Raw genomic sequence first — 25396 nt, forward strand, 5'->3', positions numbered from 1 at the left:
CTCATTCAACGTCTCGGGTATCTTTTGAAGACCATATTGTCCATATTGTTGCCACACTACTCCTCGGTCTCACATCACCCCACCATACTTAGAAGTCAGTAACTCAACACCTGACATCTCATATCTGGAAGGTAATCAGACCCTCACCAGCCGTTGATTTGTCAACAAAGCACTTAAAGCGAATTGCACAACGTTAATAAGTTTTATTTGCGGCTAAATATCATTGTGCTTAAGTTTCAAGTTATGATTGCCTCATTTGAACTTAGTAACTTGATCTGGTACTTAAGTTTCTTCATCTGATTGAACTGTCTCAACTTAGGGTCTGATTTTATGAGACATTGTTGTAACCTGTTCTGAGATTTGATCCCGAATATTAATTTTGGTTGCTAAATTGCCTTCAGACCTGTTTAGTTGGAATATTTCTTTGCGTCACATTCTGGGGTGCTAAACTAGTATTCTATAATGGTACTGGACAACTGTCGATACTGATAATGGTTGCATTTCAACTTGATTTCGATCCAAAACTAGTTGGGCTAGGTTAGGTAAATAGGACATATGTTTAAATATTTCGGTAAATAAATCCGTGAATGGTATATATGTCACCGTAAGATTACAAACATCGTTAGATTACAATCTATCTCGAGAGATTGTAAACTGTCGAATTATTGTGAACCGTAACATATGATTGCAATTTAACGCATTATTTTTCGCTATATTATAATCTATCGATGAGAAATTGTCAAATTGTCAACTGTCCGAAAGCTCTCCCTGATTGGTCAGTCTTTTTGTAAGATCGAGAGCGATGTAGAGCGGTCAAATTGTCAACTGGCGTAGAACGGAATGCATCTTGCGCGCTGATTGGTAGAACGTCAAAAAAGACAATGTTCTTTGCAACTCCCGGTGTCACAGCTCTTTGACGTGCAAAAATAAGTGACGGTTTAATTTTTTATAAAATCAAAAATTGTACTTAATTTTTAAGACTCAAATTACACACAATTAAAAATTGTATTAAAAATTGAAGTTAGTGACGAAAACGAATCGCTGCAAAACCGACTCCACGTAGTCTTGTCTGCCCTACCCCTAGAGTGCAATTCAAAACCGCGTAGGCGCGGAGGGGCGAGGCGGCCTGCGAGCTGAGGCGCAGGTAGTTTCAGCGCTCGCCGCCGCGGCTGAGGCTGGCCGGCTCTGCCGGCCAGCAAGCCGAAGCTGCGGTGGTGAGCGTGAAAACCATCTGCGACGATAAGCTCGCATGGGACCGCCGGAGCCCCGCAGCGCCGGAGCCGTGACAGAAGTTATGCTTGCTGCATGTTGCATGCTTACTTCCATGCTGGGTCAATTAATATGGGATGTGTTATATTTTAAACAAAAAACTCAGTAGGTACGAGTTAAAAAATTAGAAGGTAAATAAATATTTTTATGATGTCATTTAATAGTATTTAAGAAGTTTACTGTTAGAATGCATGCTACAAATTTAGATGCAAAAAAATAACCATCATGCTGAGTTGTATTTAGAGTGGAAGATAACTCGTGGCTAAGATAGTATTATTTAGATGCTCGACGCTTTATTAATTGTGGCTGACTTAGTAATTTAGAAGGCAACACACATTTTTGGGGGCGAATAATGATATTAAAAAGAAGCCTGTTTAATGAGCACCCCTTTTATTTTATTTTTAAATATTAGTTTGTATTTGAAGACAAAATACCTAACTGTATTTTTATAAGAGTTATTTTTATATAAATTTAATACTTGAAGAATTTTTGAAGAGCATTTATTTTATTTAACTGACACCTCTATTTCATTCCTAACTCTACGGGAACTCCATGGGAACAGAACGGCTGGTCGTGATTGGTCGATCTTACAAAAAGACTGACCAATCAGAGAGAGCTTTCGGACAGTTGACAATTTGACAATTTCTCATCGATAGATTATAATATAGCGAAAAATAATGCGTTAAATTGCAATCAGATGTTACGGTTCACAATAATTCGACAGTTTACAATCTCTCGAGATAGATTGTAATCTAACGATGTTTGTAATCTTACGGTAACATATATACCTATTCTACATAGAAAAGTGTACGTGATAACATGATAAAAAATCAAGATATCGTTAGATGTTACAAAAGTGCCAAGAATTGGAATTAGTTAATTTAATAGAAAAATGGCAAAATGAAATTGGTATATAAAATACTGGGTCCTAATCAGTCCTGATGGTATATGAAATGTTTTGCTATTACAAAATACACAAACTAAGCCGTTTTGTTAGCCTTGGACAGGAAATGGCTCTGTTTGACCCTAGGTCTTAGTCGTAAAATTCAGGATAACCGAAGATCTTTTCCATACATTCTCGGTTTAATGGTCATAAATACGATAGCAGGTTTACAAATATCTTCAAGAGGATTCGGACTGTGTCTTTGCTTGTGGCGTTCAGGATTCAATATTTAATTAAAACAATGTACATATGTGCTGTCATCGAAACCTTACTTACCATCAACGTTAAGAAGACTTTAAAAAATACATTTTCGAGAAACCTTCAATATCATCAATTTCACCTTCATAAACCAGTGCCTGGATTTTATATTCTATTGTCATAAATTAAACGGGATTTGTACAAATATACTAGTATTAACAAGTAACTGCAATTTTGATTATTATAAAAAAATCTATCAGCACTTTCGTAACCTCTTAAAACCGTTCCAATTGTTTGTCACTTTACAACTTCATATCCTTTTTTGTATTAAAGCTTGAATGAATATTGTATTCCATATCCTGAACTCTCAACACCTACGCAAAAAACAATCGTCCACGAATCACAATGTCATCTTGTCCTCATAAAGTACTTATTTAAGCATTACCTTTCTTTTTGTTGCAGGTGAGGCATCATCTTATGGCTGGACCCGTACAACGGAACGTAACAGAACCCTTCTCACAGTAATTTTACATTTTAAAACAACCCGGCCCACTTTGTATGCGAAATGAGACAAGTATAACCTTATTTGTTTTTAAAAATGCATTTTTTTACCGTGTGAAAATTCCTGCGAGAGGCACTGATATTTTGAATTTATTGAACGTTTTCGACCTCTGTCTGAACTGAAATTTATATCTGCTGATCTTGAGGAGTTATCGGATTTCGCTTTTTAAATTATGTGAAAGCTTTTACCCTTTTTTAAGTCCCACATGATGAACAAAAAAAACATTTTTAAATAATAAAATTACCAAAAATAACAACACTATTTCCCATTTCTAAAAGGCCTATCCAATCGCAAGGCCTCACATATCGTGGGGATCGATCTCAATCGACTCGTGCGCATATCGCTCGTGACGTCGGCGCAGGCGCTCGGCGCGGCGTAGGCAAATCGGCGGCTAATTGCTGCCCCGGGCTTGGGCCGATCGGAAAAAATAAAATCGGTCTTACTCCGTTTGTGGTTGCGGTACGGGAATAATCTAATTATGAGAAAGGGTCAGAACCCTCAAAAACCCTAGTAGAATTAAAATATGCTTTTCTAATTTTTTCACAAATCAAATGCGTGTAAAACACTGTGCAGATACTTCATCGCGATTTCAGAAGCATATTATAATCCTTACTAACTTGTGTGTATTATAAAAGCCAAAATAATTATGCCTGTCCGTCGCGCTTTCACGCTAAAACTACTGTATCGATTTAAATAGGTACACCTGGGACTGCCAAACGCTTTTTTGATTTTGATCCCGGTGTGGGAAGTAGCTCCCTCAGAACTCGTGTGGCGCCACGTGGAACAACCTTTATAAAAAACCGCTTAACTACGTATTCTCCGTATAAAAATACACACAAAAATTACCCTAAGGATTGTTTAATGGTTTAGGGTCAATTTCCATTATTTGACTGTCATTAAGGCTACGTGTTCCAATATTTTCCATATCAGTTACCACCCAGAAGAGCAATGGACACGTACCGCTCCAGAGCCATTTCGGGGTAATGATTACAGGATCATTCCCGGTAATCGACCCAGTGTTTGGATTTTTTTGGTTTAATGTGTATTTCGGTCACGTGAAGGTATTTGGGGCTGTTTATTTGCACATATGTACATCATCATTATTTTTTATATTACCTAATAGCTGTCATGACTTTCGAAAAATGCTCAACTACATTTCGACTATGTTTCGGACAAACTCCACCGGAGAGAGATCAGCCATACTACATAAAAAGTTGAAAAATGTTCCAAGCGGCTTTTAAAGAAATTGAAAATAAAAGGATTAATAAGATTGAAAAGAAACGGATTATCCATATTTACTTAAATTATTAAAGAGTCAACCTTTGCTTACACCTGCTAAAGATCTTCACTATACCGGTCAAATTTCGCACGAAATATTTCCCACACTACTAACACCACAATTGCTAATTTTGTGGGATAGTCCTCCACTTCCCATGCTCAAGTTTTGTTTTGTAATATTATTTAACACATACTTTTCAGGCTTTATGCTTACATAACTAATAATTTCTATTACCTAATAAACTATTGTTGCTATAGCAACCGCTTTTAACCGAATTACGCTAAACAGTTGAAACCGTGAAATTTTAAATCTTCTAACGTTTTATTAACGTCGCGTTTGCGAAGGTAATTACGCTACTTTCGAGTTTATGTAAGATTATTTTGTCTCGTTTTTGTGATGCTGTCTGGTTTAAGAATTCTAAAATGCTACGTATGTTGTGGTATATTTAGTGCGGAAATAATCGTTTACAAAATATTACGAAAAATATCCATTGTATCGTATAGAGTCGAGATGTTGTCTCCCGAAGATGCTTCAATGGAGAGCCTCAATCCAAAGCCCCGATTAATTGCCTCGTGGAAATTAAGGCTAAATACATATGTTTCCTAACATTTTGTCATGTATTTCCGCAAAATAACGCCTGATTCCACAATTTACTTAAAATAATCTTTTGCAGGTTAATCAAAGTGGCATTCAGTAGAGTATTCTAGCAATGAAGAAGGCTTATCCAAAAATGTTGTCATATTTTACTTTATTCAAGCTAAAATGTCAAACAGATGTTACACTGAAGCACGCGGCATTATTACGCGCTCCGTAAACGCACTCTTTGCCATAATTGCCGTAATCTCTTTACGGCATCGCATACTCCGTGAATGCCAGATCTTTAAGATTTGTTTGATATGCGCATGCGACAGTATGCCGACTTCTTTTTTTATTTCTGTCCCCAATATTATCGTTTGAAACAGAAATGATTATTCGAATAAGCTTAAAACTTACTTAGGTTTTAAGCTTAATATAATTGACAACTTATATTAAAATTCCTCTTTCATATAAAAAATACTGCATGGATTTAGATAAAACATATCTGTAATTTATACATCAGAATAACGTCTTCGGGAATTAGTGCCTACAGAAGACGACTGAAATCACTGGCGGAAGCTAGTACATAAGTAACCGGTGACATTTATTTACAAGTATTTAACTAATAATGTTTGTACAACATAACGTTGTTGCCCGGATTGAGGAAGTCAGATAGGCAGTCGCTCCTTGTAAAACACTGGTACTCAGCTGCATCCAGTTAGACTGGAAGCCGACCCCAACATAGTTGGAAAAGGCTAGGATCTGCCTAGCCTTTTCTAATAATGTTTGTACAACATACAAAACGCGTACAAAGTTACATAACGCTAGTATCTGCGATCATACCGTGCACTACATCAAAATATTTAATTTGCCATTACTGGCCTCAGTGAGGACATTATCTAATTTCCTGACAGCCACCAGTTAAACACCGGAACTGTTGAGTAATCGCCTATTAATCAATTAATTGACTCATTATGTAATCAAAACATATCTTCTGGTTTAAGACGTTGTAATCAGTTTCATCCGTGTCCAATTTAATTGAATTTACAAATTGGTCATTTCTCGTCATTCGTTCGTTATTTTGCTGAAAGATAGGGTGACATTGTTTTTCGAAATTAGGACATATTATTTTCTTTTATATCCTTTTACAGTAAAACTTGGATCATTTTTTAAGGCTTATTATAAAAATATTACATTAAAATGTATTTTTGTTTCCGTTTTCCTATTCAAACTTTGCTTACCCTTGGATGGATTCATCTTTATTCTTCGTATTCCGTTCTTCGAATACAAATGTTCAATGTATTTGACTCACTGCTTTCCGAATAAATATGCTAAAATGTAACTAAACATTTCTATGGTGTGTCACTACTAGGGAATGCAATCCCGACTCGAGATTGCAAATTCGGGATCCCGCGGGATTAGAAATATCAATCCCGCGGGATCCCGGAATTTTCGGGATCCCGTCTAATTTAAAAAAAAAATAATTCAGATGACTGAAAAAGCTAATAACTGCTTGTTTGTGATAGTGAGGTTAATTAAAATAACATATTACTCGAAAGAAAATAAAAACCTTTATTCTTTAATCTTACCAACTAAATAATAATCAGGTTGTAAGGAAATTAACGTCTAGGTAAATTAGGTAATCAAAACAATAAGCTTATTTCAAGGGAATTAGGAAAAAGAGTGATTTTGAAAATGACTCCTTAAAAAACAAAGGGTACCTATTAATAGTTTCATCTGCTAAACGGCATCTAATGTCCGTTGCAATGTACCCCGCTGCTGAGAATGCCCTCTCCGACTCAACGCTGGTTGGCAACAGCGTGGCGAAGCAATTATATGCAAACTGCAAAAATCGCCCCCTTGTTCCTCCACACTCAAACAAATCCATTTCTTTTTTAATGGTAGATTCTAATTTGTCTAAGCTCGTGGACGTAGATATACGTGCAAAAGGACTTGGTTGTGTGTGTGTTGCGTCGCTGACCACTGGCGCCCAATCCCGTCAATCTCGAACGGGATCTCGTCATATGATGCGTCGGGATTGATCCCGAAAAATTACACGAGATCTCGCGAGATCGGGATCCCGCGGGATCGGGATTGCATTCCCTAGTCACTACATACATAAATAAGTTACAATGTTGCCTCGGTAAAGGTTTTCATACTAAGGTTGTAATATCCCAGTAAAATAAATGAAAAGTAACTTTTAGTTCACAACGTCAAAATAATTACACTTGAATTGAATGTTCAAGTATTATTTCAAGCTAGAAATGAAAGAAAGAAATTAGAAATTGTTTACTCTTAAAGGACTCAGCGCCTATGCTCGTGACTGTAGTCATAAACATTTAAAATATTCCTTCATGTCCTGGCTGTATGTAAATTTCATGTGTACGCGCCTCAACACGCATAAAAAAAAATTGTTTTGAATTTCGAATGTAAAGAAACATGGCGCCAAAATTGTCGGCGGTCGCGCGTGCGTACGGCAGTAGGCCAATGGATTCCAGTGTAAATTCATTTGTCTACCCGAACGCACGGCGAAAATTGTTGAAGCGTGCCTTTGACAATCCCCGAGTTCTCAATATTCATAACGGGTCTACTATTGTTTCCCGCCTTTAGAAACGTCACGTATCCGGCGCCATCTTGAAAGGGACGTGCTCAAATGCATCCAAAATTAGAAGAGCTTTAAACTATCGCGACACTAGGATATCTTCAAACTAAGTGTAACTATTGAGGGTCTATTTACACTGGCGCTTTTTATGACCCAAAGAAAATTATGAATGTACGCTGTTGTGCATTGAAATCAGCTACCAGTGGGGTGGCCGCGTAGCCGTACATTTTAATTTCTTTTCCTAAGTATGACTTATGCGTGCCGTGAACGCGTAGGAATGTGACTGATGTCAACATTTTAGGTCACAGAAAAATTGGCTGTAAATAACATGATGTTTATTTAAATATGATTAAAATTTTAAGGACACCCCATTTAATATGATTTACGAGCCAGTCAAACGTCCGTCTGAGCGGTTAAAGTGTTTTAATACATAAATATTCTTAACAATGATTAACCGCTAAGATAAGACCATTAAAACTGCGACCTCGTACAAAAACTTGTTTAACGATGTTGGTATTTTAAATTTTTATAAGTACATTTACCTTTTAATGTGATCATCCTATTGTGGGCTTTATGAAAAATTTGCATCGAGCGTGTTTCTTCGTAAACCAATTTGGCACATGCATGAGCCTCAATCAATCTGCCTTAAACCCCCACAATTTATTTTATATAGGCTAAAGTCTCAATCATCCCATAGAATCTACATAAAACATAATCACATAGACTTGTAAATTGAAAAAAAAATCAACTTGTGCCATTACTTTATTTGACAATCTACAACTTGCTGCCCTCCTCATGAAAGAAATCGTAAAATTGTACTTAAATAAAAATCGAGTGGCCGTCGGTCGTTGAGTCATGTGACATAAATTCTATTTTGGTGATGAAAAACGAGAGCACTGATTCACATTCAGTTATTGAGAAGAATATAAAAATAAACAAGGATATTCGTATTATGGTTTAGCAACCTAGCCACAAGCATACATATAAATCGCATTGGAAGGGAATATGTATGTATTACCTAGGAGTCAAAATAGGTGTAGCCTTTCATAACTGTCAAAAAATAAAATAAAAATTGTCTCCGAAAGCTTGTAAATTATTTTTTAAATCAATTGATATACTGTAATATCTCCGAAATAAAATAAATTACAAGGATAATTTTTGTTATGGGTCTCATAAAACTGTTCAGTGTATCATCGATATTTAAAATCATAAAAATAACTTTACAGCATATACCTCTATATTGAAGCCCTCGAACGATTAACTTTAAAAGTTTTTAATGTGGCAACAATAATTGAGGCCATCCACACTTCTTTACGGGCTTGTAATAAAAAACTTGGATTATTTTGTGGTAATAAATCTTGGTCACCGTAACGAGCTTCTTCGGTGTAATTCAGTTTTGTAAAGCGTTATATGGGATATTGAATATAAGTGATATCGGCTCACTTTTATGAAGGCTTGGGTTTTAAACCGCCTGCAATATGTATGGTGATTTGCGCGAGACCAGATCAAAGCTACAAGTCATTTGTGGACTCCGGCGCACTCACATTGAAATAAACTTGAATTTCTCATTTAAATACTTTCGTCACAAAACTTATTTAGTACAGAACTTGGTAAATAAGTCAATAGCCATTTAAGTATGCAAACGGAAACGAAATTTTGTCGAAATAATGTGTAAGATGCACGCGATCAAAAACGTAAAAGAGTTACGATTATGTCCAGCGTGTGAGTTAAGTTGTTGTAGAAACTAAAGTTTTAATGTATTCTCCACATAAATATTATGCAAAACTAGCATTACATAAAATATTCTAAAAATAGCCGTACATTTAAATTATTGCGTAAATAGGCGTGGGAACAAGAAACAAGGGTCATCAAGTACCATCGAAGTTCGATACACTTCATTCGCATATCAGAACTCCTATATCAATATATCATACGTTACATAAGCTATCAGACATTTTCTACGTACGTCTGTGACAGACTTTATTTAGAAAGCGCTTGCGCAACCGAGGTACGAACCTACCTTAAAATTTCTAATACTTCGTTAAATTCGCGTTATATAAAGAAATCATAGCTCAAAGAATATTGTAAATCTTTTTTACTAGCAATTAATGATGGTTTCGTAATGTCCGTGTTTTTTACAGTTTGATGGATACACGCACGCGGTCATGGTCGATATTTTTGTTAACTGTTGTCTGTTACGCAACATAGAAGTTTTATATTATTTTTTGTATCAGACTAAGAGATGAAGAGTATATAAATCTGATTACCGCAAATTAACAACCTCTCGAGTAAGAGGGCGCGGGTTCGATTCCAAGTCAGGCAAGTACCAATGCAACTTTTCTAAGTTTGAATGTACTTTCTAAGTATATCTTAGACACCAATGACTGTGTTTCGGATGGCACGTTAAACTGTAGGTCCCGGCAGTCATTGAACATCCTTGGCAGTCGTTACGGGTAGTCAGAAGCCAGTGAGTCTGACACCAGTCTAATCAATGGGTATCGGGTTGCCCGGGTAACTGGGTTGAGGAGGTCAGATAGGCAGTCGCTTCTTGTAAAGCACTGGTAATCAGCTGAATCCGGTTAGACTGGAAGCCGACCCCAACATAGTTTGGGAAAAGGCTAGGAGGAGGATGATACCGCAAATTAACAGTAAGTGAATATTCCTTTTGTGACATTAACAGTAGCATATAACTTCGTCCAGAGTTTGTTGCGTGAGGCAAACATTTCGTCGACTACTTAATATTAATTACTTCACTACTGTATTATTATGCAAGACTTACAATACTGGAAAACAATTTTCCTTTCAACATGTTCGAAAAACTGATTGTCAATCATGAACTTTTTGTGTAACAAATAACATTGCATCAATGTTATAACATCGTAATTGGTAATACGCATTTGTAAGTTATTGTTTCCTCGTTCGGTAACCATTTTTGTTTACTAAAATCGTATATTACAATGTTCGCACAACTGGCATACTGAATTGCTGTAATCGGCAATTTTAAGTTACATAAAATTGAATTAGATAATTCTAATATGTTAAGTAATTGAACGCTTACCCATATTTTCTGACAAAATTATTTTAATCTAATCTAAAAATAATGAAATAAACTAGTTTTAGTGGACATTATAATTGGACACAAATTCGTCATTTCCCGCTTTGTCCTTATAAATTCCAAAATCATAGTCACCCTACTAACTGTTTTAGCCAATCAGGATTCTGTATGGGCCCTCAGCGGATGCCTGGCCAGATGCGTCTGCCTTTCCTTGGCTAGGGATAAAAACTGTTTGAAACGCATTTCATTTTCTCTAAGAACCCGTTGAACCCTAGAAACGCACAAAATGCGGCGCAGCAACAATTTGTTGCGTGCGGTGGAGGGGGGCAAAAAGCTGCGCTAGCGCATTGCGCACAAGATGCCTGCCCATTAAAATTCCCGCCCGCGCACTGCTGTCTATTTAGAGAAATAATAGTTATCATAACGAACCTTTAGCTTAAGGATTAATGCGAAAAAAGTTAGTTTGTCGCGATTGATCGAGCGAAGCTGAGATTTAGTCACAACTGTTTTGCCAGATCTAAATTATCGTAGGTTTAAAGTTGATGTCTTTGACCATTCTAACTAAATAGTCCAGGTGTAATTAGGTACCTACATCAGGTAGGACAATGACATACAGGAACTTCATCACAAGCCCTTGTCTCTCTATTCTCACACCACCTACGTAATTAACTTCATAAATGACCCTTCATTATTTTTCAATTAACTCAAATTATAGACAGCCGTGATTAACGAACGCACCTCGTTATGAAATGCAAAAAAACAAACAAAGTTTCTTCTAGGCGCTTAATTTTTTTGATGTTATCTAAACAATATAAGGAGGTTTAGTGGGTGAGAAGTTCTGTAGCCTATTATTATAGTGTAATCATCCCCTCTTCCCTTCCCACGGGTAAATGGATGGTAATCAAAGGGCAAATGTAGCCAGTCTCACGGCAACTATAAAGTGGAATTTTCGGGTCAATTTTGGTATTACTGACCCTTATCGTGTTTAGGATCTAATTTTAAGGTGTTTTTGCCTCATCTAGCCGGTGATTTTGATTTGACAGCTATTAGGATGTAGGGGGTACAAAAGTATTTTATATAAAAAAGTTACTTATTCCAAGTTTGAATATAAACGTTGAATGCTGGCAACTTAAGAATGGAACGTTAAAAAAAAGAATTGTATCCTTAAAACAAAAGTGTTTGGGATGCGCTAACATGGATGACACCACCAATATCTGCATACTAAACCCTATTTATAAACTAAAGACAATAAAAACAAAAACAAACATCCAAGGTTCAAGGCCTGATCATTCGTTATCGAGGCTAAGAATGCATAAAGAAGAAAAAACCCTCTTCCAAAATTGATCGGAACATTCTGAAACCTGTTTGGGATCTCCAGATATCGGCCATTAACAATCGAAAGACGTGCTCAATAAAATACACAATTTTTCAACTTCAGAACCTTAAAGTATAAATTATCAAATTTTAGTTTATCAAGAGGTCAGATATGTCAGACGTGTGTATCGGTGTTTTTATCAAAATGCATTCTTTTTGTTGTGTGTCAGACCACACGGTCCTTTGCAGGTCCTGGATATAAAATTCCTTGTTTTGGCATAACTAATTGTATGCCGTCTTGTCTGTTTAGTTTTGACATTATATTTCCAAATGTCTACCTTCTTTTTTATATCTTTAACTACATATCAGTCCTAAATTCATTATTTTTTTAGTTACAAATTTTAAAAGTCATCTTAGAATTTGCATTATTTCCATCCAATTAGAAATATACAATGTCACCCGAAATGTGAGAGAACCTTATACCGATTTTATAGAAGTTTTGCGTGTAGACAAAAACTTTCGATTCCAAACTACTATCAAAAGAACCGATCAGTTAATTGATTCCGCTATACCAATTGTTCAAAACCTCGAATTCTGAGTGAAAATAAAAAGTGGTCGTTTGCCAAAATGGCTATTATCGAAACTAGTTAAAATTAAAAGTAATAGTGGTCGTGTTTCAAGTTCAAGATCAAAGCTAACTGCGGTTTTGACCTTTCGTTTTTCTTTTGTTGTTTGATTTATGAGTAACTAATCACTTTTACCATACCATTTTAATTACTAAGCTCTTAAAGGACTTTGCTCTTGGAAAGATTTAATTTAAGACCACTATTTTTGCAATTTTGGTCATTTCATAGACATTCTTTAATAGCCTCTTCACTAAACAATAGACAATTACAACTAAAGACTGACAGCGGACGACACAAGAAAAGAATCGTCAATACAAAGCACGACCAACTTACCTTGATACTTTATTGATCAATTTGTTAACAGAGACAGGTGTCATTCTAACTTGGTCGTTTGTCGATAATTTTCTATATAGAAAGTGACTGGTTCCCAACGTTGGGTGGAAAGCTGTGTATGGAAAACGTATTTCATTAAGTGAAAATGGCTGGTAATCATTGTTAGTGTAGCTGTTAGAAGACGTCACGAAATTATTTCTTACACACGTTCGTTTAGACTGTAATGGTGCTGTTTCTTGGTAGTTTGTAAACACTATTGGATTGTTGTTGTGTTTTGTAGCAATTAAATGGTTGACAATGAATATTGTGACCTGTATAGTAAAGAAAGTGTGACAGACAACTTTTTTATCTTTGTGTCGTCCTAGAAATAATTGAGTCAAGATTGAGCCGGTCATACATTACAATTGTTCCGTACCATACCTTTATTGTATTTAAATATGATGTTACAATGTCTTAAAATAGCGTCGGCTGCGCGTGCGCTGGTCGCGCAGTGGGCGTGACAATTTATCGGCGGTACTGGCGAAAGTGTCGCCGCGGCCCCTTTGATCCAGTCTCACTAATGCTGATTAATTACTTGCGATCCAGAGAAATTCTAATTTATATGGTGCAGCTTGTGTACTGTTTTAGAAACTGTTGAGTAGGCGAAACCTAGGGTGTAGGCTGGACTTGTTTTATTGTTAAAGTAGGCTTTTTGTGGCGAAATTTAATTCTGCAACGTTGGTCAACGATTTCTGTGTAAAGGTATGACGAAAAATATCAATAAATATTTTAAGAGTTTCTTGGAAAAGGTTACATAAATTTCATAATATTTGGAGGCTTGCGAACTTTCTGCTTGCAAAAAAATGAGTAATCCGCTAAGTTTCAGGAGGATGTAAAGTCACGAGCCCAATCTTTAACGCTTCAATAAGATTTCCCATGTTCACATAAACCTTGAATAAAGCAAAATCCGGGTACGATTAACTGTCTCAGGTTTACGATTGAACTTAACCAAATTACCGTTAAACCTTTACTGTTGGCATAAACACTTTAATGTAAATTTTCCTAGAAATGAGCGGCGAAATTCAATAAAATTAACATTATCGGAGCCCAGTTCGCGGAATAGAGGCGCATGTCATTTGATGTTATTAAACTATGCACTATGAGGGCAGAGAAGACTGATAAACTTTAATAGTAAGTAGACGTGCCCGTTGTCACGTAAGCCTTTGAAATCCATATCCTTATTAATATTGGAAATGCGAGAGTTTGTATGTTAGTAACCAAAGTAGTAACTATTAAAAAAATGGTACAGACACAGATGTTATCTGCTTCAGCAAGTCTATCGAAAAGTCCAAAATTTACTAACGCTAAAAACAACGGATGAATGCACAATACAAAAATAAGATTTAAAGAAGAAGATTGCCAAAACAATACTTGGTAAACTAGACGTTCACGATCAAAAAAAGAATCCTATCTAACAAACACTAATTGATTCCCAGTACCAATACAAAAAGCCAGCTGTCCCCATCTGAGTACACAAGACTCAATTCACAGTACACACTGGCCTCGTACAAGTACAAGTCGATGTACACGAACGGAGTCAAGGTGAGATGTCAACGCTTAAACAATCAAATCGATTGAATAGACCACGCGATACAAATTATTATATCGAGACAGTAATATAGATAACTGGAGAACAGGTTTCTGAGCTAATAAGTATGATTCTAATAAGGAATCTGAGAAAACAAAATTTTGAACTGATAAAGCTTTCAAGCGTTTATTTTCAGTGTCTTTAGCTTTATCTTCTCATTCATAAAATGTTTCAATATCTATAACATCTAGTATATTGGTTTCAAAGTGATCATTGCCAAAAATGTTTTCTATATAATATGAACATATTTTGAACACTAAATTACTTACTGTTACTTAATTTATATCACATTACTTTTCCAGTTGTAACGGCGTTCTAATTTCCACATCTTGAACCTTATCATTAAAGTTAACTGTAGACTTGATTTAGACAATCAAATCATCTATTTTATATTTATTTGTCTCTCATTTTCCTGTTTCTTCGTCTCGTTTCTTCCTAAGGTCGTAGACAGAGATGAAAGTAAGAAATGAAATATCTTAATTAACGGTCTATTAATAGGCTTTGTGCAAAATTACGTCCCGTTGGGCATTGTCGTGCGTACCGATTGACTTGACCGAGAAGTTATTGATGTTTCAGAAATTGAACCGTAAGATAGAATTAACCGAAACAAAAAATCTTAAGCAGATGATACCTACTTAAATTCTAATTAAGTAAAATATTTTACAACACCATTGATTGCTGATCCGATGCGATAGTTTTAAGTAGCGAAATAAATCGAACAATACACTTAAGGAAATGTTGTCAAAATAGTAAGTAATGAGTAATGATCATGACAACATCAAGTAACTATTCTCAGAATCAACCGAAGGGAACGAAGAAAGCCAACTTGAATGACTCATTAGAGTCACAACGAGCAACAATAAGTAATTGCCAACACTACGTCGACGGCTCCCGATAATCTCCTACAAGTCCAAATACTATAAAAAAAGTTCTGTCAGAAGTCGAACAAGAAGCCGACGTCGACGACTCAATCGTATCGTCGATATCTGCACTAAATGGTCTGTCATTAAGGCTGCGCGAGCGCTTCTCCGCGCATGCATCAACGCCACAATAGCACGATCTACAATCGAGATGTTAACGATAGTATTGATGTTAAATTGCATGATTACTTCCATAATGTCTGCAGGTGACACTGTTACTTTAATATTCACATATTCTTACAATGCTCTTTACAATGTCATAAACGACACTAATGAATCTAGGTACCTGAGATCTTTCCGACAATAGCAAAGAATTTACACAAATCGTTAGAAAGCGAAATTAACACTCACAATTAACTGCTTTAAGGGTTTCCTCGTAAATCTAGATAATGAAATGCTTACCGACTCAATACGCGGTCGCTTTGAGGAATTTCGAACTCTACTCCTTTCGCGTTTGAGTTAATTTTCGTTCGGAGCCCGGGGTAAAGATAAGTCATTGGAAAGTGAAATGGGGGCGCACCTGACTTTGCTTTCTTTACGTCTCGGTGTTCTTTTTGCTTCAGTGAGAGTGGTCTAGATTCGATAATTGTGTCGGTAGCGATTCCGTGACGAGTTCGGAACGCCCTCCTGCACTAACCACGGGAAGTTGATTCATCGGTACAACACTTTCCAAAGGTCCACAATTTGCAATGCTAATTGAAATATTAAAGACGAACAAATTCTCAGCGTGTTCACCGCTAATGCAAATAATTAGAAAACCATTCATTCACTCAGCTCTCTACTCGCATCCATTCAGGATTGTTCAATGAATATGGATGTATTTTTTTATCGATCGCTGTCGTTAATTAAGCCTAGTTTGCTTTTGAATTTGTACGTGCAGCGTATTTAGTCATTTAGACCGATAGTTGCTTCTAAGTTATAGTCTTTGACGAGTTTTTTGTTGACTGAAGAAGTATCTTTATGTTTGATGTTCGTGTCCATGTTGCTAATGATCGCTTCTCATATTGAACTGCTTTTGTTAATGTTTAAGTAGATATCTAATCGAATGTACAAGGTGCCAATGTCAATATGCTAATTGATCTGGCCCAGAAAGACATTAAAATAATTTCAATTCTCAAGAGAATTTCATTATTTGTAAGCGATTTGTCATTTGGCTGTATGTGAGTTATTTCTATTATATTGATGAGTAGATAAATGATAGTTTCTAATTGCTGAGCTCACTAACGAGTCTGTGTGAGTAACAAAGAACAAACAGTGGGGGTCTTGCAGCTCTTATCACTCTGTGTTTGTTGAAAGTCGTGATTCTATCAACATTTAGTTTCATTGTCACTAGTTTTTGTATCGAGACTCGTCTGATTTTGACGCGATAGAAAGTAACTTCACTTTTTTCTATTGTCATTTTCAAGTTTATTACTTTTTTATTTGTTTTGGACAGTGATTTTGATAATTTTCTCCGTCACACTTGTGGTTCACGAGCAAACTGATGCTGATGTAAGTTATCGCACTTTCTCTGAGGATTGCCGTGTCTTGTAAGCTAAGAGATTGATGATTAATCAGTACTTGAGCTAGACTCGTGCGCAGACTCCGCGGCGCCCGGCGCAGCGCTATCGCGCATTGAGCTGCGCGCGCGCCGACGAAAGTGCAAGTCGCCCAGTTCTCACGACCCCCTCCGCCGCACCACTGCGCACGACCTCCATCTACCGACCGACTTGAGAAACTATCGATTATTGTAATTCGAATTATTTACACTTTCGGAAAGTAATCGTGGCCGCGCAATGCGCGCATGCGCATGCGATCGCTCGCGATAATGAACGCCATGTTTGGTCGGCTCCGTTCACAAGTATTTTGTTTGAAATGTTTCTTTGCTTTGCGATTTAAAGTCTGGTTGGTTAATCCTATTAGCATAGATAGTTACTGCGATTCTGATAATAGTTGTCGTTGTTATTAAACGCATACCAAGAAAATAACTTAATTAATCAGGAAATTACAAATGATTGGTTGAGCAGCTTTGAAATATTATAACTTTTATGTAAATACCTAGAGGGAAGCCAATTAGCAGGTTTGCGTGTTGATTAAAATTAATAACAGGGTCCGACTCGAATATAGGAAATTGACAATTATCGTCAACTCGATTCTGATTATCCAATCGCTCTTTGGCGTCCACACTTCAAATGGCTTTATGCGTCACAACTTCGTGACAGTGTTACTGCTCAATTTTCTTAAATCTTAGCTTATACTAGAGACTTCCACCTCGTCCAACTACCAGATAAGGCTATAGTCTTCGTGGAAAAATGAGTAAACACTGACCTTTGCACTGCCCAGTAGTTCTCGAAATTATCCCGTTCTGACAAACAAACTCTTCAGCTATCAAATATGATGTAATTTGTAATACATTCCAACACTTCTGTCCTGACTCCCACCACACGACCCAACAGACATCTGTTTCGTATTAGAGCCAGTACCATAGACTTCATGAACTGACATGTCAACATAATTTCGGTTTATAAAGGTATTAGACGGGGCATTTTAGGATAGTATTTTATATCTAAGGCTGGTGTCCAAGATTGACGGTTAAGCGATTTCCTCCTGAGTTATAAGTTATAAAATTTTGGTGAAGCATAATTTTTGAGTCATCATCAGCCTAGCATTTTCTCTATGTTGGAATTGGCTTCCAGTCTTACGGGCAGCTGTTTTCCAGTGTTTTACATGGATGTCTGCTTATCTGACCTACTCAACCCAGTAACCCTTGCTACCTGGCAATCCCTTGGTAAGATTAGTCGCCCCCCTGGGAAGACAGGTTGTCAGGCTTCTGGCTTTTGAAGACCCTTAATGACTGCCAAAGATGTTCAAATGCCAGCCACAAATTAAACGTGCCTTCTGATTCATGGAGAATGGTATAATATTTTTAAAATCTCGCTTTCACCTATGACTTGATCACCACCACCAAGGGATCACCATAAATAATACCATAGCTATCCCATGTTTCAGTGGTTTTATGGTTGTCACGCGACAAATTTATGATATTTATGAACTACCTCTAATACACGGTAGCTTTAATGGTAACATAATAGGTTTTTGGTACAAACCGCTATAAATTAAACGATTTGGTTATAAGTTTATGATTTTATGGGAGTTTTTAAATTGTGATGTAATAATCCGTTTATTCGGTGACAGTCGTGTGTTATGGGGATGGGTCATGGGGATCGAAGGTGATGGGATGAGGCTTTTACGCATTAATAATCTTAGTTTTACAGTATGAAATCTTTCCTGGTTGCTGTTGAAAAATGGTTTTGATAATAGTAATACTAAAATGGACATCTTTGATATCAAAACTATCGACGAAATAACGAAAAAGAATGAAAGAAAAATTTAGAACTAAATTTTTTTTTATACTATTGTACGTTGGAGATAGTAACAAGTCACATACCTTAGCCATACCATTAGGTCTTTAAGTGAAAAAACAAGATTTTATAACCTTAAAACACAAGCCATTCCGCGGAATACTAAACTAAGATATTAAACCCTATATGGTGTTACGAATATGGCCCACAATATAAGATTTATATGGTAAATTTTATGGTCAGTGGGTCTAATACCTATAAAATGGAATGGTGGGTTTAACTGCCTGTTGATGGTGTCACCATGGTGTAATGTAATGTAGTGGTTAATGGTGTTTCAAGACGTCTGGTCATGTAAAACTTTTAAGTATACACTACTTACGGAAGGTACAAGTGTGTGAAAATCAGAAGTAAATAAACTTAATGCTGATCAATTTAAATAGGAGAGTACAATACTTAAATAAAAATCCTAATTTTGTTACGCTTCTAGACGAATAAAAAGAACATACCTCTAAAGATCGGCATGCAGATGGGAACGACCATAGAGGCAGACAGGTACAAGGTCTTTTAGACCACGATAAAAAGCTAACACCGAATAATTTCACTAAAGTAGTCCATATATTTTATCTCGCGAAAGCTGGTGAATCATAGATATGTGTAAATGCATGCACATTGTCTAATTTCGGGAGCGCTCAGTAATGGTTCAGACACCGAGGCACACTAGGAAAATATGCTTAGAGCTAGTACATTTATTTACACACACAAGTAAACCTCACCCGCTATCATGAGATAGAACATCTATAAAAGCTCATAACTGCTACACAACTCAAACTAACAATAACAATAATAATTTTCAATTTGCGACTCCTGCGCCGGTCTACGATCTAACGGCTCGGCTGTCATTCGATACGCTTAGATTCGTATTGTGAATGTCATAACGGTGTTGGTGACATGTGGGCTTGGCATACATACTGGTGCTAGTACTTTTCATCTAGGTGTATGAAGTTGGGGGAATTTTAAGTAAGGATTAGACTTAAATTGTGATTCATTTTATCCTTACTAATAAAAAGTTAAGTAAATCTGACAATCTGTCGCGCCACACCAAAACTGGACCGATTAAAATGAAGTGCTCAGATAGTCTGTAGCCTGAGAAAATGCATAGGGTACTTTTATCCGGCGGGAATTAGTATAACCGCGGGGAACTGCTATAACAAGATAATCCCCACTCATCACTACTCAAAAAGCAATATAATTGCAATCAAAATCAAAAATGAAATGCGCGCACGCACCATTGAAGAAAAAAACGAAATCGTTGCAAATTCAAAACGAACCACGCAAGAAACTAACTGTAGACTACGTAAGAGGTCATTGAACCCGGTGACATCGCTAAAACGTAGGTACCTTGATTTAGATAACTTAGTTGCTTACTTAATGACTTTGATTGGCATAACTTCACGGTTTTTAGCAAGTTAGAAACGTTTTTTTTAACTGTTCATTCTTTAACGCTTTGGATTTTGAGTAAAAAATGTCTGGGTTGTGCTTCGTTCAGACTATTTTGCTGAGATAACAAGAGACTATACTGTTCAGGGTAGTGACACTTCGATCATAAAGTTGAAGTTTATTGACAAACGTGCTTTGAAAGTTGATTCCTTTTAAAGTAATATACCTCTATGTATCGCATTCGTAGTCACATGATTGAAGAGACCACAATTTCCCATATTGATTCAGCACTTTCATCAGCTTAGGCTGTGCGAAAGAATAAACTAACAGACATACCTCTACAAAATGCTAATCAGATACTCCCTCTCACTCATAACGAGATAAAAATAATAAATACATAACTAACGATGCGTGAGGTTAATCCTTTTAGCTCTTTCCCACATCATCAAGAAAGTAAAGGTGATAAATTGATGTTAATATATTATAAGCAGTATAATTTAGATACTAATAACCTAACAATTAACATTATATCCATAGGAAATCATGTTGTTGATATAAACAACGCATCGGATGAAACAGTATTACGCAAGATGGCGTTTACAAATGAAATCTTCATCGCATACAAAATGGCAAATTAAGTTGTTTGATTTACATAATAGGACTGAGCTGCTTTCCTTCCGATATTTGTGGCAACCGTGAAGGAAATGACTAATCAATTTATCGCTTCTGTTAATTTTGTAATCGATCAATGCAAAATCAAGTAGCCGCCAATCAGGACAACAGTCAATGATAATTTATACTCAAATCTCCAACTGACATAACCAACCTGTAACCAGATAAATAGAAATAGAAAACGTTTATTTCCAAAGAATGTAGGTACATAAAGTGTAAAAACACCTTCATCAAACAAACTGTCACCATTATAAATCCCATATAATATTAATTTCACAAATCAATGCGTATCTATCAACAGAACTCATTGTTCTGTCTACAATTTTCCCACCTCCATCACCAAGGTCTGACCGTTCAGGTTGCATGGCCATTAGCAAGTGCATGACCAGCAACCCACTTTCCTTCATGACCTCCGCAACCCTCGGAGAAAACAGATTTTCGAAATCCGATGTTATCTGCTACCAGATCTAATGTATTCTCCTGTTTATCATTGACCCTGGTCAGTCTTTACTGGATGTTAGAAACTTGATCGTTTGATTCATTTTCTATTCAGCTTGCTACATAAGTGCAGTATCAATTTTATTGATGTCTGGTGCATCTGTTTCGGTTTTAGTGTGCCAGAATTTATTATCATCAATAAGATTGGTATCCTGTCTTTTAATTTTACTCTAGCTTTTATTTTTATGACTTTTAGTTCTTCTAATAACAGTAAAGATTAGAATTCAATTTCCATGTCATCTCGCAGCGAATCTACGAGCGAATCTCTTAAATTATTTCAAGCATTACTTTTACTTCGTTTGCTTAATTTACTACGTGCAGGTGTTACAAGACCTTGTTGACTTTGATTCTTAGGATTATTCCAGTCGCCTGTTTTCTAACATTATCGTTATTATAATGTGGTGTCCATACTCCATTCTAATCTGTTGACATTTTTACGCACAGTTGTAAAATAGATACAGTAGACGCTGAAGCACCAAGTTTGAATTTTTCATTGTTTTTATCGAAGTTATTTACTGCTTGTTAAAATAGAATATGGGTGTTATCGTCCTTGCGGAATAATGAAGAAAGTATCATGTAAATGAGTTCAGCCGTTTCTGCTATTAATAAACACGGAATAAGCACATACTTGGTTATGGAGTTATTTTCCTTTCAGCAGCAAGCGAATGTAGGTATCGATCAGAGTTTGTATCCATATACCAAATTTGAATTTTTTAAAATAAGTTACCTGGACACATAAATCATACTAATACGAAGAGGAAGATACACAAAAAATAACACTATGATTTGTAGCCGATAGACACCCGACAAGATTACCAAGAATCCGATTATGTCAGAACGGATTCTTGAATCCATCAAAAAGCAACAAGAACTTTTGGGTTCCGAAGCTCAAAGATTTATTCTTATTATAATACACAAAATTGCAAGGGTGTCAAATTCGCAATTTATCGATAAATGCTCAAATCCTCTTAGAATTTCCGAAGCATCAGAAGCCTTTTAATCAAATTCTAAGATGCAGACTTTGGGCAAAAAATCAAATCGTGATCCTTAAAAAAGTCTTCGCTGTCGTAAACATTTATTTATTTTTGAAGATTTTGTAGTTGCATTATTGCGCATTTAAATTGTATTTTGACTTAGTTGTGTTTTTGTTATAATGTTGCAACTGCGGACAATATCGTAAATAGAAGTTTTGCTATTTGTAATAAAAATTAAAACATTAAAATCACTATGAATATAGTCATCACCATCATTTACATCTTTTAAAAACATTTCTAAATCTTCCTCTGAACTGTTGTCAAATAAAGAAGAAAGAAAGTATATGTAATATGACGAAGAATATGTTAATTTAACAAGAACGTTTGTTTGTCAACAGGCAAGCCGAAAGATATCAAAATGTGGGTATCTGTTCGTGGCTCCAGGGTGGGACTTCTCCAATCCGCTCTACAGAACAAAGGTAAGATAATCTTTATTTTATTCCTACGTCAACTTTGATGATTCTATGATGTTACAAAGCGAGGACAACATTTTAATATTAAGTTCGTCTTCGTACTTATGACATATTATCATTTTGTGAATCTGTATCAGGACTTTCAACAAACACATCATCTCCATTTTCCGTCTCATCAAAATGAAAACAATCAACTGTCTGCAATCTGACTACAATATCGGTAATCACCCTGCAACCATACCTGACCTCGATACCACCACACCCTCGCTCCACATGCTAATCACGCCAGTTGTCACAGTTCGATTGTTCCCCGATGCGCCTGCGCAAGTCCTTGCCCTCTAATTACTTTCCCGAAGTGATTTTCATAAAGTACTGTTATGTGTGGACCCATTGTTTTGGCTTATGGGAATTGTGAATATGTAATGGTGTTTTGTTTACTTCGTGTGGGAATGGAGGAAAGCCCCTATATGATTTATTTGCAAAGTCTTTTGAACTTTGTAGGCCGATGGAACTTTTATTATACTTGTTATATTATATTTATTGCTGTTTCAAGATTGAGTCCTTGGTACCTTGCTTCATATCTTACTTCCAAATAATCACAGAGCTTATCGCTGTCATTTCATTAGTGCGAGCGCTAAAACCGAAAAATATTGATCATTCACCTCGTGTCCCGCCAAGCGAATTGATAACGCGAATCTCCCGTGATTAATAATATTCTGCCAACTTAAATTCGCGCCTTAAAAAACCGCCGCCATGTTTTTTGACACTTTTTGGCGCCAAGACGCAGCCCCCTGCCGGGACTTTATCGTAATCTCCCGAGATTCACGTTTTGAGACTACTTTTTTTGTTCGCATAATAATAATATTTCATTGCATTCTTATCGACGGTGCCATTCGTACCTGACTTAAACGAAACGACCAAAAAGTCAACAATGGTTGCGTATGCGTCGTATTTTAGTACGTCTAATATTCGGGTTGGTGATTGGTCGTTCCGTTTTCGGAATGGCCAGTAAGATTTGTGTTTTGCATTTGTTTTATGGACATCGCAATTTGTAATAAGAAGCTCTTGAATGCAGCCCGTCTGACTGATTAGTTTATGAAGGCAAATGTGGGTACCAGGGTACTTCTAGTTTTCACACCGGTTTATGTCATGATGAGTAATGACTATGATAGCTTCTGCTTTCGACTTGTTTTTCATACAATTTCCCTGCACCGTCTTTGAATATGAAACTGGTATTTGATAATAATGATTTTGATTTAGTATTAACATAAGATGCAGTGCACACTTCAATATAGCCTGATTATTTCCGACAATTTATCATAACGGTTCTATCAATTGTACAATATTAATTATTTTCTCATGTATACCTACATGAGAAAATCCACCAGGAGGTCGTTTTACCAGAACGATGTCGAATTTTAAGAAGTTTCATTATGAATTTTGATGGTTCGTTGAAAATTATTGTAGAGTTCAGACGACCATTTTTGATAAGGATTTTACATCAAAGATATTTTTATTAATATGTTTCCTCTTAACATTAGCACAGATAGTTTAATAGCTATAGTTACAATATAAGACCATTTTAATGAATCCTTCAAAAAACTCTGCACTTGTCCCTCTCACAGCATTAGATCAGTCTCCAGATCAAGAACAAACGTAAGTACAAATATCCAAAAAATAGCCTACAGAAAGGGTAACATTTGAAAAATGCCACACACTTTATTATACTGCCTGCCACGCCATGGGCTAAGAATAATAGTCTTTACGACGCCCATAAATATATGGATGTTCTGCGAAACCCGATTAGGGTCTAATATGGACGCGTTTTTAAAAAAAGGTTGTGAAGGGGTTACCTCCGAAACATTGTTACTGGGTTTTATTGAGAGCTCATAAAATTAGATTCGTTTTTGTTTTACTTTGATAAAGGGTCAGTCAGTATTTGATTTTAAAAGCTGTTGCTAAGATACTGCGTGTAAATTATTTTCACGAGGTTGAAAATAGTATGGAATTTAGAGTCTCCTGTGGTTATATTTTATCGCAGGTGTGACTACCATTATTTAATAAGGTGCAGACAGGTCTTTTTAAACGTTTGAAACATCGTCACAGCAGTTAGCAACAAGTTACCCATATGATACCATTTACTCATATAATTAAACAAAAATAAATAATTTGTACTGTAACAACAGTGGGGTACTTAAAATGATATTATTCATGTCATAGACTTTCTAGCCATTTCGATTGCGGGATTTAGTCGCAACCACAGCTGTAGGTATATGAAAGATATAGAGGGTATAGAAAGCATGATACGAATACATATATTTGTAATTAGAAAAATTAATTAAACAATAACGGAAATTATCTATGGAAGCTAGATTGGTGGTGTCATCTAAAGCTAATAAACTATGTCGATATTTCTCTATTTTTTGGAGTCTAAAGCCTTAGAAAACAAGAGCGTGAACAACAAACAAAATGCACGTATTTCAGCAATTCCACCCTTATGAGTAAAATAATTCCGTTACAATCTATTACAGGCCAAGAGCCAAATACAAAATTCATATTACGTCTAATAACGAAGGTTTTGCTATTACAAGTGTGCCTTCTGCACTTCCTAAGTCTGTGGTTGTCAAGTAGTGCGGATCGCACGCACGACTGTCTGTAGAAAGCATTGCTTAGATTATTTTTACTCCATTTTTATCC

The 25396-nt window shown here is 36.2% G+C and overlaps 1 protein-coding gene across 6 annotated transcripts in view; it reads left to right on the top strand.

Moving 5' to 3' along the window:
- LOC124631198 (protein outspread) overlaps positions 1-25396 on the top strand; it is a 262107-nt gene that overhangs the window by 73501 nt on the left and 163210 nt on the right. For all 6 annotated transcript variants that reach the window (XM_047165433.1, XM_047165436.1, XM_047165434.1 and 3 more), the window contains exon 2: positions 22625-22705. In XM_047165433.1, the coding sequence (XP_047021389.1) occupies positions 22625-22705 (81 nt within the window). The remainder of the gene's footprint in view (positions 1-22624; positions 22706-25396) is intronic.

This window comes from Helicoverpa zea, chromosome 6 (assembly GCF_022581195.2).
Source record: "Helicoverpa zea isolate HzStark_Cry1AcR chromosome 6, ilHelZeax1.1, whole genome shotgun sequence".
Classification (NCBI taxonomy): domain Eukaryota; kingdom Metazoa; phylum Arthropoda; class Insecta; order Lepidoptera; family Noctuidae; genus Helicoverpa; species Helicoverpa zea.